Source organism: Mirounga leonina, unplaced genomic scaffold, assembly GCF_011800145.1.
Source record: "Mirounga leonina isolate KUSES-001 unplaced genomic scaffold, KU_Mleo_1.0 Mir_53, whole genome shotgun sequence".
In the NCBI taxonomy this organism is placed as follows: Eukaryota; Metazoa; Chordata; class Mammalia; order Carnivora; family Phocidae; genus Mirounga; species Mirounga leonina.
The window spans coordinates 6,553,258-6,572,849 of record NW_023270807.1 but is presented as its reverse complement, the minus strand read 5'-3'; the positions used below and the strand labels follow the sequence as shown (position 1 = coordinate 6,572,849).

At 38.1% G+C, this 19,592-nt stretch overlaps 1 protein-coding gene across 2 annotated transcripts in view; it reads left to right on the top strand.

The window, feature by feature from the left end:
- The window catches only part of KIF6 (kinesin family member 6), a 440,006-nt gene that overhangs the window by 162,300 nt on the left and 258,114 nt on the right, over nucleotides 1-19,592 (top strand). For both annotated transcript variants that reach the window (XM_034991249.1, XM_034991248.1), the window contains exon 10: nucleotides 2,537-2,640. In XM_034991249.1, the coding sequence (XP_034847140.1) occupies nucleotides 2,537-2,640 (104 nt within the window). The remainder of the gene's footprint in view (nucleotides 1-2,536; nucleotides 2,641-19,592) is intronic.

The window sequence follows — 19,592 nt, the reverse complement described above, 5'->3', positions numbered from 1 at the left end:
TAAAGTGATTAAGGGTATCAACCAAAAACTACAGCAAACATTTTGAAGGTGAAATGTTAGATAAGAATCAATATCTGAAGCATTATACTTGGAAGTCCTAGCTAGGACAGAGACAATTTAAAAAAAAAAGGTATAAGGATTTGAAAAGAAGAAAACATCTGTCATTATTTGCAAACAATTTGATTGCTTATATAGAACATCTAAAAATATTTAATGATAAACAGAACCAAAACAATGTTCAGAAAATTATTTGGTACATAATCCATACATAAAAATTAATTGCCTTCTTATAAATCAAAAGCTAACAATTAGAAAATGTAATTTTACAAAAATTTCATTAATAATAGCAATAAAAACTTTAACATTCTAGGAAAAAATCTAATTAAACATATATTTATAGAGAAAATGATAAATCTTTATTGAAAGGAATCAGTGGAAAGCCATACTATGTTCATGGATGAGATGATACAACATCACTAATTTGATATGTCTTACCAAATGACCCGTTTTTTTAAAAGATTTTATGTATTTATTTGACAAGGAGAGAGCAAAAGCAGGGGGAGGGACAGGCAGAGGAAAAGGGAGAAGCAGGCTCCCCGCTGAGCAGGAAGCCCGATGCGGGGCTCCATCCCAGGATCCCCGGATCATGACCTGAGCCATAGGCAGACAGTTAAACAACTTAGCCACCCGGGTGCCCCCCAGATTACCCTTTTAATCAAATTTATTTCCAGTTAAAAATTGAGGAGGACCTTTAGTGGAATTTTACAAGCTGTGTCTCAAACTTATACAAGAGAACAAATGACCAAGAACAGCCATATCTATTTTGGAAAAGAATAAAATGGAAGGGGCTTATTCTATCTAAATGTCAAAATTTCATAAGATATAATAATTAAAATAGCATAGTATTGCTGCACATATAGTCAAGTACATAAATGTTTTTAACTAAGAGCCCAGAAAAAGACACATTTATATGTAGAAACATGTTATATAACAGAATTATAATAGCAAATCTTACACGGTTAGCCATATAAAAAAATAAAATTAGATACATATCTCATACTTTATACAAAACAAAAGCCTAAATGTGAAAAGCAAAGCTTTAAAACTTTTATAAGAACATATAGGAAGCTATTCCTATGGTTTTAGGTAAAACAGATTTTAAGAAGACACAAAAACAACTCATAATGGAAGAAGTTGATAATAAAATTATATTGAAATTTAAAATCTTCATTTAACAGAAAGAACACGACAAAAAGCAGGACGCCTGGGTGGCTCAGTTGGTTAAGCGTCTGCCTTAGGCTTAGGTCATGATCCTGGGGTCCTGGGATCCAGCCCAGTATCCAGCTTCTTGCTCAGCGGGGAGTCTGCTTCACCCTCTGCCTGCCGCTCCCCCTGCTTGTGCTCTCTCTCTCTCTCTCTGACAAATAAATAAAATCTTTAAAAAAGTGAAAAACATGGCATAGATTGGGAGAAAACATGTACCTTGCATAAAACTAACAAAGGATTCATGTATAAAGAAGCCTGCTGATCAATAAGGAAGAGAAAAACAACTCAATTGAAACGTGAGCAAGAATATGAATAAGTAATTTATAGAAAAGGAAACCCAAGCAGCCAATATCCATGTGCAAAGATGATCAACCTCCCTAATAATCAGAAAATGCAGATTAGGACTAAATGAGGTACCATTTTACACCTTCTGGACTGGCAAAATTAAAGCGTCTGTCAATACTACACAGGTAGTGAAGTAAATGTGGGGAAACGGGAACTTACATTTTTGCTGATACAGAATATAAGTTTATACGACTACTCTGAAGAGCAGTTTAACAATATATGCTAAAGGGACGATGCACATACTCTACAACCACACGGTTTTATTTCTAAGTGCACCCTTTAGCGAAACTCACATACGTGCCCAGAGATTTATAGTGTTCACAGCAACACTGTTTGTGATAGCAAAGGTAAAAATCCTAAATGTCCATCGACAGGAGACATGGATAAATTGTGATATATTCCTTCACTGAAACAGTATATATCCGTGAAAATTAATGAACTAGAGCTACGTGAAGCAGTATAAAGAATCTCAAAAACATAATGCGAGGAAGAAAAAAAGCAAGTTACCATTCCATGCAGCGTGGTAACATATACATAAAATTTAAAGCATGCAAAATGATACCATCTATTATTTATAGTTACATCCATACAGATGGAGTAAACATATGAAAACATGCAGGGAAATGCTCCCCATTAAATGCAGTACGTGATCACCCCAGGAAAGACAGAAAGGGAATAGGAATTAGGCGCTCCAGTTACACAAGCACTGTTTTATTTGCTAAAATGAATTCTAGAATGATTTTGACAAAACGTTAAGATTTAACAAAGGCTGGTGGTAGGTACACAGGGGTGGCTTTTATATCATTCTCTGGATGTTTTTTGTATCCTCAAAATTGTTTGTAATTTTCAAAGATGTATGTTCTCTGTCCCCCAAGTTCCCTTTAATGAGGAGTTGACATTTATTCTCCTGCCTTGCTGTTTGTAGATGATTATATGCCTACAAAAAGAAATCCAGGAACTGAAGGATGAACTGGCCCTTGTCACTGGGGAGCGGAGGACAGAGGTGCTCACAGACGCAGAGCTGCTTCAGTAAGCCTGCAGACTTGTTTCTGTGTCTTTAACAGTGGAAGTTTGTGTTAACTTCTTTGTTGGCCCTAATGTTACGAATTCACCTCAAAGCATGAAGGTCTCCTGGGACAGTCTGAAATTGCATTTAGGCGCCAGTTAAGAGTGGCAGCTTTCCACGAAAAGCTGGATAAGGTTGGCAGGGTTTTTGCCGCCTCAGCTTTGAGGGAGTAGAGAACAGAGCCTATAAAGGGTGGGAATATCCTTCTCATGCCAGCTGAAGAGAAGGGCTTGTATAATAGTCATGCAATTTTAAAACATACACACCAAATACTCATAAGCTGCGGATCTCAGATCTGAAAGGAATTCAAGAAACATCTTTTGTATTAAAAAGCATCTTGCTACAAGCACCAATTTATCCCATGCCAATGTAGCTCTCTCCTTTAATAAATAGATGGCCCATATATTATTGTTCAAACACTGGAAATGGGAATGAAAGCAGGGATTCAGGGCTTTTCTACCAGGGGCAGCATCTTTCAGGGCCTTTTATACCTGCAGCCTTGTGGCATATCGGGGGCATGGTGTGGCTCTCGTTCTCTCTCTGATCATGAGCCACAGTGGTGGGCTTTCTTGTTGTTTCTGTGCAGCTCACAAAGCATTTGTGGAGTGATAATAATGGGCTGGGCTTAGAAGGCAGTGATATTCTCAATTTCCAAATGAGAAATAGAGCTACACGAGATTTTTTTAAGGGTTTAGTATCATTTCACCTAGTCCTCTCCCAACAGAGAAAATGGTAAATAATAGAGATGATGAAAGTATTTTCTTTAAACTACTTCATGGCTGTGCCCAGAGGTAGGCCTAAAGCTTGAGGAGCCTTAAGCAAGGTTTCTGCTATAATCAAAGCTTTCACTTCTCCAGGATACCATTTCGTAATTCTAGAACACTGTGTTTAATAATAGGAGAGGCTCCTAAGGCTTTCCTTGCAAATTCACTTTGTGGCATATATGCAATTAAAGTGAAATATATTGCCAAAAGAATTTTGAAGAATTCCCTGTCACTCCTTGAAATAACTTGGGATAGCTTAGATACAGAGAAACTTCAGAGAAACTTCTCCAAGTTAAGTATTACTTCCCTCTGATGTCCCCTTCCCCTCAAAGAAAGGAATTACCAATTATCGTCTTCTATTATACCAATTATGACATCTATGATCTGAGATGTCTCTTCAGAATTTTGATCTTCAAGTCAGGGTTCAGCCAGGAAAGCAAAACCATCCTAGGCCTCCCAACAAAAGGAGTTTAACATAGGAAATCAGTTGTAAGGAGGTGGTATTGTAGGAAATACACAGCACCCCAGAGATCAGGAACAGCAGGGGGCCTACACCCCTGGGAGTGGAGAGAGGATGGTAGAAGCTTGTGTTAACTAATGTCTAAGACTAGAGCTGACCAGAGGAGCTAGCCCATGATGAGTGCTGGGGCCACCAAAGAGCCTCAGGTGTTATCAGAGGTGTCATCCTGGCAGGGAGCCCAAGCTTCTCTCTCACACCACTTCCGGTCTTCCACCCACAGCCCCATTGGCTGAACTGGCCCAGAAACCAGGTGTTAGGAGGGTCAGGGAATGTAGTTTCCGGTGATGCAGGGTCAAAGAGGGGGAAAAACAGAAATAGGATCCAAGAGTATAAAGGGAAATGGCCAACATATCAAATAAGTACCAGAGTTTTCTCCAATTCCAGTATATCCTATCTGTTGCTTAGGAGGCTCCATGTAAGGATAAGATTATGCATGGGGTAGTTTCAAGATGACCGTTCCCTCCACTGCACCACATCTGAGGAATTATGGAACTGATACAAAGAAACATCTGAATCTCTAGCCATACCTAGGAATAAGACATAAACCTCTCAAGGGACTAGAGGCTTCAAGGAATTCCTAGCAGATTGAAGGGTGGGGTTGACCAAGAGCCACCAGGCGCGGACCGGAAAAGCCACGTCTCTGCATGCTGGCACCCTGGAGCAGGAGAGGGCTGGAGACTGCCCGCGAGGGTTTGGTAGAGCCCTGATAGTGGGAGCAGTTTGTCCTGTGAATCCCTGTGCACCCCTTCTTCCCTCCTCTATCCAGTGTTTACGTCAGAGTTTAGGATGGAGAAATAGGGAAAGGCTACAGGTAGTTGATGACATCCAGGATAAATTGGGGACCAGACAAGCTCTGAAGCCAGCAGCTGTACTCAGCTTTGCCTGTCCCCTGTTCCCACTGAAAACAGCAAGGAGCACAAGCACCCACCGCTGCTCAGCCCCTCCTCCAGGACTGGCTGCCCAAGCTGAGATCATGGAGAGTCTAGAAAAGATGAGCTCACAGTCAGGAACAACTAGAAATAGGACTTGGAGAAAGACCAGAACAAGAGTCTTTACAGCTTGGAGAGGACTTCAGAACTAAACATGATAGGAAGAGTGATTAATATCTTTGGAGATGTAAAAGATGGCAATACATCCATGAAACAACAGGATCTTTATTTTTTATAAAAGACAGACTCAAGAGGAAATCTGAAAAATGAAGAAATATAATTGTTGCCATTAAGAACTTAATGGATGGCTCAAGGGCAGAATGAAAAAACAGAGGGGCAAATTAGTCAGCTAGGAAGAGCAAGGCTAAGGAATTCTTCCAGAACATAAGATGAAAGGGTAAAGAGAAAGTTTAAAAGAAAAGAATCATAAATAGCTCTAGCTTTACCAATATCTAACACAGAGAAGTTTATAAAGGAGAAATAGAGATAACACAGAGGAGCCAATGATTAAAGAAATAATATCTAAGAATTTCTTAGAACTAAAAAAAAAAAGGAAAAAAAAAAGACTTCAGAACGAAACGGTTACCATGTGCTAAGCTGTATAATACTGTAGAAAAATTTTAGGACCTCAAAATATAGAAAAGAATCCCAAAAGTTATCAGAGAAGAAAAATATCATTAACAATCAAGAATCTGATTTAGAGCAGACTTCTCATCAACCTCTGAAAACAGGAACCTCTGGACCTCTGGTGCTGAAAAACAAAACAGAACAAAACAAAACAGGACTTTGAATGGAGATTTCTGTATCTAGCGAAATTAGCATTCAAATGCGAACATGAAACAAGGCATTTTTCAGACATACCAGCTTTGAGACAGAAAGCTAACCACCCTAGTCCCTCTCTAGAAGAGATTACAACAGACTACATTTCACAAAAAGAAAAATGCTACAATGTATAAAAAACAATAATGAACAGATGTTATTTCTTTACGATACTTAATATTGTATTATATTTACATTATATCTTTTACTAACTTGCCACTTCCCACATACACAGATGTTTCTATTTAAAAGTTATTGACAACAATCAAGTTTGCCATTCACAGAAGTTTGGGGGGTAGACTGGAGAGAAATAAGAATGTGACAACTGATTTAAAATACTGACAGACTCTCAGATGTAGTTGGTTTCCTTTGATCCACAGATAACAAATACACACACGTCAATTGGAACGGATTCTCTATAGACAGTATGTAGTGTTGTCATTAGTTTTTCTGGGCACTTGGTTCATTCATTCATTCAACATTTATTATTCATCTAGTGTTCACAAAACTCTGCCCTAGGCCTTGAGAGATGAACACAAGATGAACAAAACCTAGATTCAGCTCTCAAGGGGTTCACAATTTAGTGGCACTGACAGACACAAGCACAAGTAATCACGATGCAAAATGTGAGTGTTATGAGAAGATATAAATAAAAGACGAGATTGCAGAGATAGTAATGATTAATTCTGAGCTCAGGATTCTCATGTAAAATTAGTTGGTGTGCTGGTAAGTAAACTTCCGCAGTTCCCAGTTGAAATGCTTTCTCTGCTGTCAAGATACGTATACTATATAGCGTTACATCTTATTAATGACTTCTGATCAGCAGCGAGAGAGAACAAATGTGGCAAAATGTTACACGCACTCTACCAAAACAAAGCATAGGGGTTCATGACCATCCAGTATCTTGGGTGCTTGTTCATACTGACGGTGAGGATTATTCAGATAATGTGGGTTTTTGTTATGGTTTTCATTCTATTGTTGTTATAGTTCTGTTTTGCCGTAATTTGCTAGATTGAATATTGGCACAACTTAAAATTCATCAGATTTAAGAGTTCTGTATCATCTTAAAGTAAAAAAGAGAAATTAAAATTTTCTGGCATGTGGCATTGCTTTTTAATACCATTATCCTTGCTTCTTTGTCTTCTGGGGCCCCTGGACATTTATTCAGGAGTATGAATCAGATCCAGTCCCTCATTGTGCCTGGACTCCCTGGATGGTGAGGGTGGGGGGGGATAGTGCTGTTGGAGAGAGGAAGAATCCCATGGCTTGGCAGGACAGAAAGGCACAAATGTAGTGGCTTTGGTCAACTTTCTCTGTCCTGCTGATTTCTGGCTTTATGCTGACTGGCATGGCATAAGGGCATTCCTATTAGGGATTCTGTGAAGGATGTCAGAAAGCAGATAATTAATCGATAACGTATTCTATATTTTATGTTATGTGCACTGGACACTTTGGAGATGTCTGTTAGTATCTAGCCCTATCAAATTTTTTGAACTATTTCCTAACATTTCAGTTCTTAATGTAAATATTTGTTGCATTGACTTGGATGCTTCAACTGAAGAGGATTGCAGATGTCAGCCTCCAGTTATTGTGATATTTTTAGTTTACATCTTTTTTTTTTTTTTTTGCCTGTGTAAATTTGAAAAGAGACAGCTGGATGAAGGCTGTATAGCCAAGTTAATGTTTATACAGAGCTTCTTGGGTGAAGATTTGATTCTGATTGGTTCTCTAAACACATACCTCTTTCTTTCTCTGGTAAAAAAAAAAAAAAAAAAAAAAAGCCTGTAGATCTCTGGCAAATTTGGAAGAATTATATCCTGGCCTAAGTCTAAATGAGCAGAATATTTTCTGCATGGCAACATTTTACTTCTGAGATGGAATTGAATTGGATCTCATGGGCTCAAGTCTGCCCAAAGTAAACTTCCAGACATCTGTATCCTTTTCTTTTTTCTGTTTTCCTATCAGCCTTATTGAGACATAATTGACATATAACATTGTGTGAGTTTAAGGTGTACAATATGATGAATTAATATATGTATATATTGTGAAATGGTTACCACAATAAGGTTAGTTAACACATCTATCACCTCACGTGTGTGTGTGTGTGTGTGTGTGTGTGGTAAGAACTTTAAGATCTACTCTCTTAGCAGCTTTCAAGTACACAATACAGTATTATTAACTATAGTCACCATGCTGTATATTAGATCCCAGAACTTATTCATCTTATAACCGGAAGTGTTTGCCTTTTTTTAAAATTTTTTTTAAAGATTTTATTTATTTATTTGACAGAGAGAGAGAGACAGTGAGAGAGGGAACACAAGAGGGGGGAGGATCAGAGGGAGGGGGAGGGTCAGAGGGAGAAGCAGGCTTCCCGCGGAGCAAGGAGCCCAATGCGGGGCTCAATCCCAGGACCCTGAGATCATGACCTGAGCTGAAGGCAGTCGCTTAACCAACTGAGCCACCCAGGCACCCCAAATTTTTGCCTTTTTGACCAACATCTCTCCCATTTCCCCCACCCCCCAGCCCCTGGCAAACACCAAGCTACTCTCCGTTTCTCTGAGTCCAACTTTATATTTTTCACACATAAGTGACTTTATATAGTATTTGTCTTCCCCTGGCTTGTTTCTCTTACTTATTTTTTACAAGTCAGTTAATCCTTCATCCTGAATTTATTGAGCACCTACTAGATGCTAATCATTTTAATGGGTGCTTTTGGCTATTCAGGAATATGGGACATGGAAAATAATTCTAAGGGTGACAGTTTTATTGGGGACATAATGCATATACGAAAATGCACACATTTACACACACACATATATAAAACGGAATAAGATAGCATATTAGTGAAAAGAATAAATGGACACTGAGAATTGTAAAACCTTAATTATAGTTCTAATTCTACCTATATTAGGTTTTTAATGACTCTCTAGATTTGGGTTTCCTCATGTATAAAGTGAGAGAAATGGACTAAATGCAATCTGGGCCTCTTTCAGCTCCATGTTTTTAAATCTCATATCAGTGTATTACACATTTTAATATGTTATTTACTCGTTATCTATGATAATGAAAAACCAAATCATGTAGGAATTCAGCAATTGGGAAGTCATTACTGGTATCACCATTGAGCAAGCTAAATAAACTTTAAAGGATGTCAAGAGGAAGAAGGTACCACACTAAGATGAAGATGAGAGACCACATAAAGGAAGGTGCTGAGAGGGAAAGAGCACAGTGTCTGTGTGGGCACATGTGTGCGTGTGTGAGCATATATGTGTGTTGGGGGGCAGGGGGCAGTGGCAAGAAACCAGTATGGAGGCTTGCATGTAAGAGGCACTGCCTAGGGAGGATCTGGATGAAACTGGCCTGGCAGGAGCCAGGGGTTCTCCTGGAAGAATTAAAGAATAGGATTAGACACATAAACAGTAACCTTGTGATGAGATGAATACCATGTGTAGAGGAGCTACTACTTTATTTTATTTAATGGGGACTAGGAAATATTGTGCTTTGAGAGTATTGCAGTTCATTCATTTATATAATAATGTTTATTGTGCTCTTCCTTTCTCCTAGGCACCTGTTCTAAGTGCCAGAGATATAGAAATGAACAAAACAAAGTCCTTGCCCTCATGGAGCTCACATTCTGGTGGGGAGAGAGATCATACACAAGATAAATAAAATACAGAGCATTTCAGAGAGCAGAAAGTGCAAAGAGAAAAATAAAACAGGAGTTGCAGTTTTAATAGGATGATCATGAAAGAATTTATAGGATGAAGATTTTTTTTTCATGGCTGCTGATAGCAACAAATAGAATGAGCAGCAATGAGAAATCAGGATGAAATTACCATCAGGTTTGGAGTGATGATGAGGAAGGAGGAGACAAATGTGAGATACTTGGTTGAGGAAGTATCAATACAAGTGATGGCTACAAATATAAAAGATAAGAAAGGGAGAATGGTAAAAGGTCAAGACTTAAGATGGATTATCAGAGGTTAGGAAAAGAAGCTGGTTGAAGGGGCATCTGGGTGGCTCAGTTGGTTAAGCATCTGCCTTTGGCTCAGGTCATGATCCCAGGGTCCTGGGATCAAGCCCCACATCAGGCTCCCTGCTCAGCAGAGAGTCTGCTTCTCCCTCTCCCTCTGCTGCTCCCCCTCCTCATTCTCTCTCTCTGTGTGTCAAATAAATAAAATCTTAAAAAAAAAAAAAAAAAACTGGTTGAGGATAAGAAATGTTCAGTTCTTGACATGATGAAGGAATATACAATATACAGGTTGCATTCTGGAACTTTAAAAGAAGGTTGAGGCTAACAATTTAAATTTTGGAGTGACTGGTATTGAGTTGACTTAATGCTGAAGTCAAGTCCATAAGCCAGCTCAGAAATTCTCCAATCTGATTTGAAATAGGCAGTAATCAGGATCAACAAGACCACGTCTCCTTACATTCAAACTTACTGTAGGCAGCTTGCCAACTGAATTTATCTTTTTACTTGACCACATCATCCCCATGTGGGATAAGTCCCCATGTCGACTTATATATAATTAAATATTCCATTCATTGGTTATTTTCCAATGGGAAAAAAATCTCCCTTCCTTTATGACTCATAGTGTTAATAATAAACAGTGTAGGAAGATGAGACATTAAAAGGATAACAAGGGAGTATTATGAACAACTTATAAGAATGTATTTACTAACTTAGATAAATCGGACAAATTTTGAAGGCGCAAACTACTAAGGAGAAATAGAAAAACTGAATAGTCCTATATCTACATAAGAAAATGAATTTAAAATAAAAACCTTCCAACAAAGAAAACTCCAGGCCCAGATAGCATCACTCTAAATCCCGCCAAACATTTAAAGAATAAATAATACCAATTCTACACAAACTTTTTCCAGGAAACAGAGGAGGGAACAATTACCAACTCATTTTACAAGGCCAGTGTTGCCCTAATATCTAAAGTAGACAAATATATTTACAAGAAAACCAGAAACCAACATCCCCTATGAATAAAAATGTTTAATAAAATATTTGCAACTTGAGTCTACCAAACAAAAAAATTAATAAATCATGACCACGTGGGAATTATTTCAGGAATGCAAGACTGGTTTAACATTCAAAAATCAATCTATTCAACTCACCATATCAACAAACTAACAACAAGAACAACAAATATTTGATCATTTCAATAGATGCAGGCAAGCAGTGTACAAACTTCAACATCTACTCATGGTGAAAACTCTCAATAAAATAAGAATAGAAAGGAACTTCCATAACCTGATAAGTATATCTACAAAGAAATGGTAGAGCTAATTTAACAATTAACAGTAAAAGAAAGAATTCTTTCCCCCTAAAATGGGAAACGAGGCAAGGATGTCTTTTCTCACCTCTTCTACTCAACATCATACAAAGAGATCTAGTCAGTGAAATACAGCAAGAAAGATAAATAAAACACATAAAGGATTGGAAAGGAAATAATAGAACTATCCTTATTCACAGACAATATGTTTGTCTATGTAGAAAACTCAAAAAACTCCAGAAAAAAAAAAAAAGGCTACTAGAACTAATAAATGAGGTTAGCAAGATTTTAAGATACAAGGTCAATATACAAACCCAATCGTATTTCTGTATACTAGCAATGAACAATTAGAAATTGAAATAAAAAGCCAGCATCGTTTATAATATCATCAAAACCCAAAATAGGGATAAATCTAACAAAATACGTACAAGATTCATATGCTGAAAATGATAAAACACTGATGAAAAAATTAAAAAACCCTTAAGTAAATGCAGAAATATACTGTGTACATGGATTGGGCTATTTAATGCTCTGATGTCAGTTCTTCCAAAATTGATCTGGAAATTTAATGTAATCCCAACCAAAATTCCAGCAGGCTTTTTTTGTGTGTGTGGAAATTGGCAAGTTGCTTCTAAAATTCACGGAAATGCAAAGGACCTAGAATAGATAAAATGGTTTTGTAAAAGAAAAACAATCCATACTTTACACTATATACAAACATTTATTTGAAATGAATCATAGCCCTAAATATACAATGTAAAATATTAAACCTCTAAAAGAAAAGATAGAAAACTGTTGTGACCTTGAGTTAGGCAAAAAATTTATAGGACATAGGAAGCACAGACCATAAAAGAAAAAAAAATGATAAATTGGACTCCATCAAAATCTAAAAAAACCTACTCTTTGAAAGACACTTTAAGATAATTTTAAAAACACGGACATTTTCAAAACACATGTCTGACAAGGTACCTGTATCCAGAATATACTTTAAAAATGATCACGATTCAATAATAAAACAAACAATAATGTGGACAAAATATTTGAGCAGACATGTATCAGAAGATATACAGATGGCAAATAAGGACATAAGATCAACATCATTAGTCATTAGGGAAATTAAATTAAAACCTTAGTGTAATGATACTATACAATTTTTAGAATAGCTTTTTAAAATTAGTAATAGTAAGTGCTGGTAAGGATGAGACCCTGAAACTCTCATACGTTGCTGGTGGGGATGTTACATGGAGCTCCCACTTTGGAAAAACAGTCTTTCAATTTCTGATAACATTAAATGTAATACTTACCATAAACTTCAGCAGTCCCATTGCTAGGACTTTTTCTATGAGAAATGAAAGCATATGCCCACACAAAGGCTTCTCCATGAATATTTACAGCAACTTTCTTCAAAATCTCCCAGAACTGGAAACATCCTAAACCAGTGAGTGGCTAAGCAAATGACTGTACAACCATATAGTTGAATCCTACCCAGCAGTAAAAATGGAGTGAACTATTGATGCATTCAACAGCTTGGATGAATCTCAAAAGCATTATGCTAAGTAACAGAAGCCAGATACAGAAGGCTACATACTATATGATTCTATTTATGTAACAGTCTGTAAAAGGCAAAAGTACAGTAAGAGAAGTCAGATTAATGGTTGCCAGGGTTGCTGGTGGGGGGGTGGGGGGGGAAGAGGAATTGATTACAGAGGAGCAAGAGGGAATTGTTTAGGGTGATGGAAATATTCTATATCTTGATTTTAGTGGCAATTACATAACTATACACATTTGTCAAAATCCATAGTACTACACATCTAGAAAAGGTGAATTAAAAATTTTACTATCTGTAAATTTAACCTCAACTAACCTGACCTTTAAAAACAACTTGAAAAATCTGTATGATAAAAGGTAATATAAAATTTAAAAACCAGTCACTAAATACAGCAAAGCAAAGTAAAACAAAACCATACAGTGAGGAATTTTCCTTTAGGTAAAATTTTGCTGTAGTTAGTTTAATAATAGAAACTTATCTTTGACTATAAGCCCCTCAGAGCACATAGACATATCTTTTTACAATTAATTACTGCATGCGCAAGTTGAGAAGAATTTCCTCAGTTTCCTGCTCTGCCACAAAACCTACACGCAGACCAAACCACGTCTGTCCTTGCCCCCTCCTTCCTTCCTGTTGCAGTCATGTGTCCCCTCTCCTGCCCAGAGCTGCCCTCACCAACCATGCTCTCAGTCCCAGTCCCTTCTGCCATCTCAGGAATGTCCATTATCCTTCTTTTTTTTAATCTTCAAGTTTTCCCATATTAAGAATATATATATTCCCCCTTGGCCCAACCTCCCCCTCCACCTACTGGTCCTTTCCTTCTTGAAGCTCAACTACTCCAAGAAGTTGCTTTCACTCACGGTGTCTGTTCCCTTCCGTCATCCTCAGCACCCTCTGATCTGGCTTGTGCCCCCTCATGCTGAAGTGCCCTTACAGTTTCTGATGACCTACATGTGGACAAATGTAATGGGTCAGTTTCAGTCCTCATCTCTCTTGACCTGTCAGCAGCGTTCGCCATTATTAAACGACCCTCTTACTGACACACTGTCCTCTTGGGACCTTCCCCTCTCCTGATGCTCCTTGGCTTCCCTGGCACATTCTCCTCCTTTCATGTTGGCATTCCTCAAGGCACTGTCCCAGGACCTCCCCTTCTCTCTTTACTTTATATTTTCCCCAGCCAGAAATTTGGAAGTTACCTGTGACTCTATTTTTCTTCTTACCGCCCCCAAATCCAACCCATTGGGAAGTCCTGTTGGCTCTGTCCTCAAAACATGTCCTAGGTCGGATGACTTCACACCCCCTCCAAACCTCAGCCACCTTCTTTTCACTACTAAAATGGTGTCATAATAGGTTTTCCTGAATTGACTTTGCTCCCTTTAATTCTTTTTCTGTGCAGCCAGAATATTCTTTTTTTTTTTTTTTAAGTGCAGTTCTTGTCATTTCACTCTTCTTCTTAAAACTCTTCAGTGACTTCTGACTTCCCGTTGTTCTCAGGAAGAGACCAAATTCCTTTCTGTGACCTGTAATTGTCTGCCCCATCTAACCCTTCTCTGTGTTTTCAGCCACATTTCACATTCCTCTCCCACTTGCCCCTGGGCTTCAACAGCACTGGCCTTTCAGTCCCTTAAATATTTCATTCTCTCTCACCCTGGGGTCTTTGCACATGCAATTGCCTCTGCCTTCTGACTGGGATGACCTGTGTGTGCATGGGGACACACACACATATATCTCAATTTGTTTGTTCTACTCCTTCTCCAAAACTCGGTTTAAATTCTGCCTCCTCGGTTCATCTGCAGCCCCAACTAAATCATGACAGGTTTTCATCTTTTCTGTACTTTTCCGTCAGATGCTTATCTCCGGTTAGAATCATGTACCTGGGGTATGGTTTGGTGGTTATCTGTGTCCTCCACCACACCAAAAGGCCTTTAAGGCCATGTCTGCTTGCGGTGAAAGTACACAGCACCTCAATTTGTATCATTTTGTGGCACATAATCAGAGAATATGCACTGAATATTAATACAGCAGAGAGTATGCATAAGCTACATTAAAGCCTCAGCAGGAAAAGCTTGAGAGGTATTTGACAGGTTCATGAGCACATAATCAAGCAATTTGAGAGATGGAGCTACTGAACTCCATCCATGCAAGCAGGTATCACCCTAAGCAGATGAGGTCCTAGTTTGGTGTACATTTTACCAAATGGGAAATGGTTCCTGCAGTGACAGGGTCATTCCTACTCCTCAGGAGTCCCCAGGGTGCTCTTGCTGGGCTTCCTGCTTCTGGTGGGAAATGGTGCCATCCTTCCAGACTGAAACAGTTGGTACAGCTGGCAGCTATGCTAGAGTTGACCCTCAGGCCCTTCAACCAATGCCAAATAGAGGGTAGACCTTCGCTTTCCATCCTTGGGGCTGTCTACACTCCATATTGGGGCTTACTTGGAGAGTGTTATCTGATGGGATTTTTTTCCTTATTCTTTGTCAAATTAAATAACTTAAGACTAAATATAGTTTAAAATCAAGCACATTGTATTATCAGACCCACAAACACAGAATTTGTTTCAAAAGAACAGATTTGTACTAATAAAAGCTTCCTTGATGTCCAAACTTCTACTTGGACATATAAATGAATATACCTGAAGGAAGAGTTCTAAATCTTCATTTTCCCAACAAGTAAATCTTTTGGAAGTAATTTATACTTTTATTCGTTCTTTCTGGTGAAGAAACACTGGTTGGGTACTGATGATACCATGTCAGGTACTCTGTTAGGACCTGGGAGCCAGGGGCGGATGACCAGACATACATGCTCATTGGTGAGGCTGAGCTGCTGTCAGAAACACTCTGGTCCAAGATGGGGAGGGGAGTTTTTGTAAAGGGCAGGGGAACAGGGAGGAAAGGCTTTATGGAGGAAGTGACACACAGAAAACCCATCAGTGCTTTCATCCTCTTGCAATAAGCATTTCAAGGTGACTTCAGGAGAAGTCATTTCTACCACAGTTAACTTGAAGTTCAATTTTTTTATTCGGCTAACAAAAGTTTATTCGGGTTCAGTTCCTCAATTTGTTTGAACTGGATTAAAACCATAAAATAGATTTCAACTCCAGATATAGTGGCTCTCCTGAACCTAAAATTTGATAACTTGTTCCCCAAAGTATGGGACAGAACAATTAAAATCAAGACCATCCCATATAATTTGAGATATACCATCACCATGATTATAAGTCTTGTACTGTACCTTCAGACTATTCAAGAAATGAGATGAAGCAAACAAATAAATCCCCACAATATTGGAGTTAATATAGTTCTATTGAGAATTAGATACCAAACCAGTCTTTTTTGGGAGAATCTCTTGTCAGTACTTAACTCTGGATACTTTATCCTTTTTATATTCAGTTTATTGTCACTGGCCTCCAGAGTGGTTTTATTTGTCAAGCTGCTATTAAAAATATGTTTCAAAATCATAACTTATGCTGTGTAAGTTCTATGACATGATGAGCTCTCCTGATTGTTCTCTGGAAGAGTCTTCACTGTGGAGGCAGGGAGGAATGGATTTCAGGAAACCATGCTCCTCAAGGATGGGAGAGAGAGAGAGGAGATTGTGCGGAGAGAGAGAGAGAGACAGAGACAGAGAGAGAGAGAAGAGAGAGAGAGAGAGAGAGAAGCCCAGGCAGGAGTCTGAACAATCTCCTGAAAATTGTTTGACATACGACTGAACTCTTTCCTACACCAGATTGCTCCTCAGAAAATGAAAAATCTCAGGAAGGGTTATGCCTAATTTTTTGTCATTATGGATGAAATTATCCCAATGACAGTGATATGGACTATCTCTGACTCTCCAGAATCTCTTCCCAGAACCTTCCAGGGCTGCCTGTGGTCTGGCCCCTGGCAACTGCTGGGGCCCGCCTCCCTCCCCCACACTTCTCTCTCCCCCTGGCCTCCTCACCATTCCTCCCCTGAAACGCTCCTCCCTCACTTCATTACTCAAGTGTCACATTATCAGGAAGACTTTCTTCTCAGGCCATCTTATCTAAAACTTACACCTTCCCATTACTCTTAATCCCCTTTATGCTGAGTTATTTTTCTTCGTAGCAGCAACAGCATTTTTAATGTTTCATTGTCCATTGTCTATCTCTGCCTTTCTGCCTACTTTGTGAGGACTTGGGCTTTATCTGTGTTGTTTGCCATTATGTCCTTGTCACCTAAAACAGTACCTGGCCCATGAATATAATGTGTTGAATGAACACTATAATGTGTTAGTGAACACTCTATCAGGATCTGAGTTCCATAGCTGTCTTTTTTTAAAAGATTTTATTTATTTATTTATTTATTTATTTATTTATTTATTTATTTATTTATTTATTTATAGAATGAGCCCATCTCTGGAGACTCCGTGCTGAGCACAGAGCCCAATGCGGGGCTTGTTGCTATGACCCGGAGATCATAACCTGAGCTGAAATCACGCTAAACCCACTGAGCCACCCAGGCGTCTCCAGGGCCTCCACTCAGAGCAGCCCTAGGGTGTTGGGTGTGAGCAGGGGCCCTCAGAACTAGTCTGTATGGATAGAAAGCACTTCCTGATATTCATATTCAACATCACTGGTTTGGGATCCATTGTGTGCTAGGCCTTTGAAGGATTTATGAGTGTGAATGATGAGGAATTATTTGCAATATTCAGAATTTGGCCCACAACTATTTTTTGAACTTTGTCCAGAGTCACCGAGATCTGGCAGAGAAAATTTATTGGAACGAACTGAGTTAACAGACTTGAATTCTAATCGTGACCTGTCTTCTAGCCTACAGAGATGTGTTATCTTAAAATGATCACTCCACCATTTTCTAATCTTAGGTATATGACCTTGGACAAATTATATCATCTCTGTGTGTCCCAGGTATTAATCTGTTGTGTGCGAGTAATAATGGTATCTAACCACAGTGCTGTTATAAGGGTTGATAAAGAAATCCATGTTACGCACTAAACACAATTATTATTATTATTATTATTTACCTATGATTCTTTGATATAATTTTTACTGGTACTGAAGAATCTATTTACTTATATAGATATTTTGTCAGGCTTCTTAGAAATGAAGGAACAAACCACATTTTAATATCTCTCTTTAGAATATACACACATTCACACATTCACACACAAAGAAGGAGTACCAAAAGGAAAAACCACAAAAATGTTACTGGAATTATATTTTTTGCTTTTGTTTTCTAGTTCTTTTTACTTGGCTCTGTTTCCTAAAATTTCTATGGAAAATTAAAATTTACTTTTAAAAGAATGAATGTCACCTATCTATTTTACACCTCCAAGTGGCAAAATAAAGTCATTCACCTAATTAATGAATAGCAGAAAAAAAATGCCCTTCTTTGTTAACTCTACTTTTATGCTAAATTTCATAGCTGAATTAAAAGCAAATGTTCTCTCTTGGCATATAGCAAATTATTGCACAACCCACATAGTTGGTTCTGAGATCTAAATTACATCTGCTTCTGGAATTTTAACTTTATTTTTATAGTTAATATTTGTAGTATTTTTTGTATATTTGGGCTATAATATTGTGTATTATTAATCAGTCACTTCAGAGTGGTGCTTTTCTTATACAGTTGATATAAGACTGTATATCTAAACAACTAAATAAAACAAAACCTATAAATTGCTAGAATGGAATGTTCATAAAATGCTTCCAAATTGGACTTGTTTGCTTTGCATCTTACTGTCCACTTCCTTAACCATAACAGTGCTCCACATACTCCCAAAGTGAGAACAATTTGTTGAAACTTTTCAGGTAATTTGGAAATTTAAAGATAAAGTAGCAGCCTGAATCATGAAGAGAATTGATGCCTAAAGTTTCTACTTGTATTTAAAATAACATTATAAACTGGAATAAAATCTTTGTAAATATATGTACATAATTTTACACTATATAGTGTGTATAAGTATATAAGGGACGTGTACTTACAGAAATTCTGAAAAACAGAGACAAATAAGAAAACAATATGTATATGCACGTGCCCATGTCTGAGTGCATGAGAATCATGCCAGAAGGAAAAGGCAGATGCTTTTCTCTTGAATGATGTTGATGAAGGCTTTTCCCCCAGGTGACTTTGCCAGACACTTGTAGGTGTTTTATCCAATATTAAGGTGTATCCTCCAAGTCCCTGTTCTCTCTTCCCTCCTGTTCTTCAGGATCCCCACCAGCTGGAATTCCCCACAGCTCTGTGGAAGTTCAACGTGAATAGTTTATTTTAATAACTTCATACTTTTTTCAGGTACTTCCCAGTTGTTTTTATCTTGAACCCTCCGTTCTTTCTTTCCAATGCCAGATGTGTCAACAAAGCCTTCTGTTTCCCGTTTTCTGAATTTAGCATTTCAACATCTGTATAATAGTTCTACTAAAAATATGCAAACATAGAATTCTTAGTGAACATCCTAAAATCTTATAAATGGGCAAGATGGATTGAGTTGAGATTTTGTGGTTGTCGTTACTGAGAAGGATTTTGTTTGATTGCTTGTTTCTTGGGGGGGAGGGGAGGCTAACTTGTCTTATGACCTTAGGAACCTAACCTTCGGGTATATCTTGTAATGTAGCTCATTTGTTTACAAATCTGTGGGCTCCAGAGAGTTCCAAGAGAACAGTTTGTCTTGGCTTCATCCCCTGAGACTGGGGAGAGGACATGTAAAGATTTCTCCTTCTATTTCAATCCTTGGCCCTGCTGCAGCTGAAAATTGGTGATTCGGTTCTATCCACTGGATTGTCAGTCCCTGAGTATTATTAAGCACATCACAGCACTAGGCTAAAAGCTGCAAAGACGTAGAAACATAAAGCATGGTGCCTGGCCAGAGGGAACTATGTGAGGACATGTGACATATGCTTTTGAAAAAAACAAAAAAACAAACTAAAGATTAAGACAAAGAAATGATCATGTACAGAATAAGCAATAAAGACCAGGAGTGTAAAGGACCTAATGAAAGAAAGATTAATTAATTACCCAAGTAATTGTCTGTATAGATCAAGCTTTCTTTAAAAAATCTAAATGTGACCTGCTTGA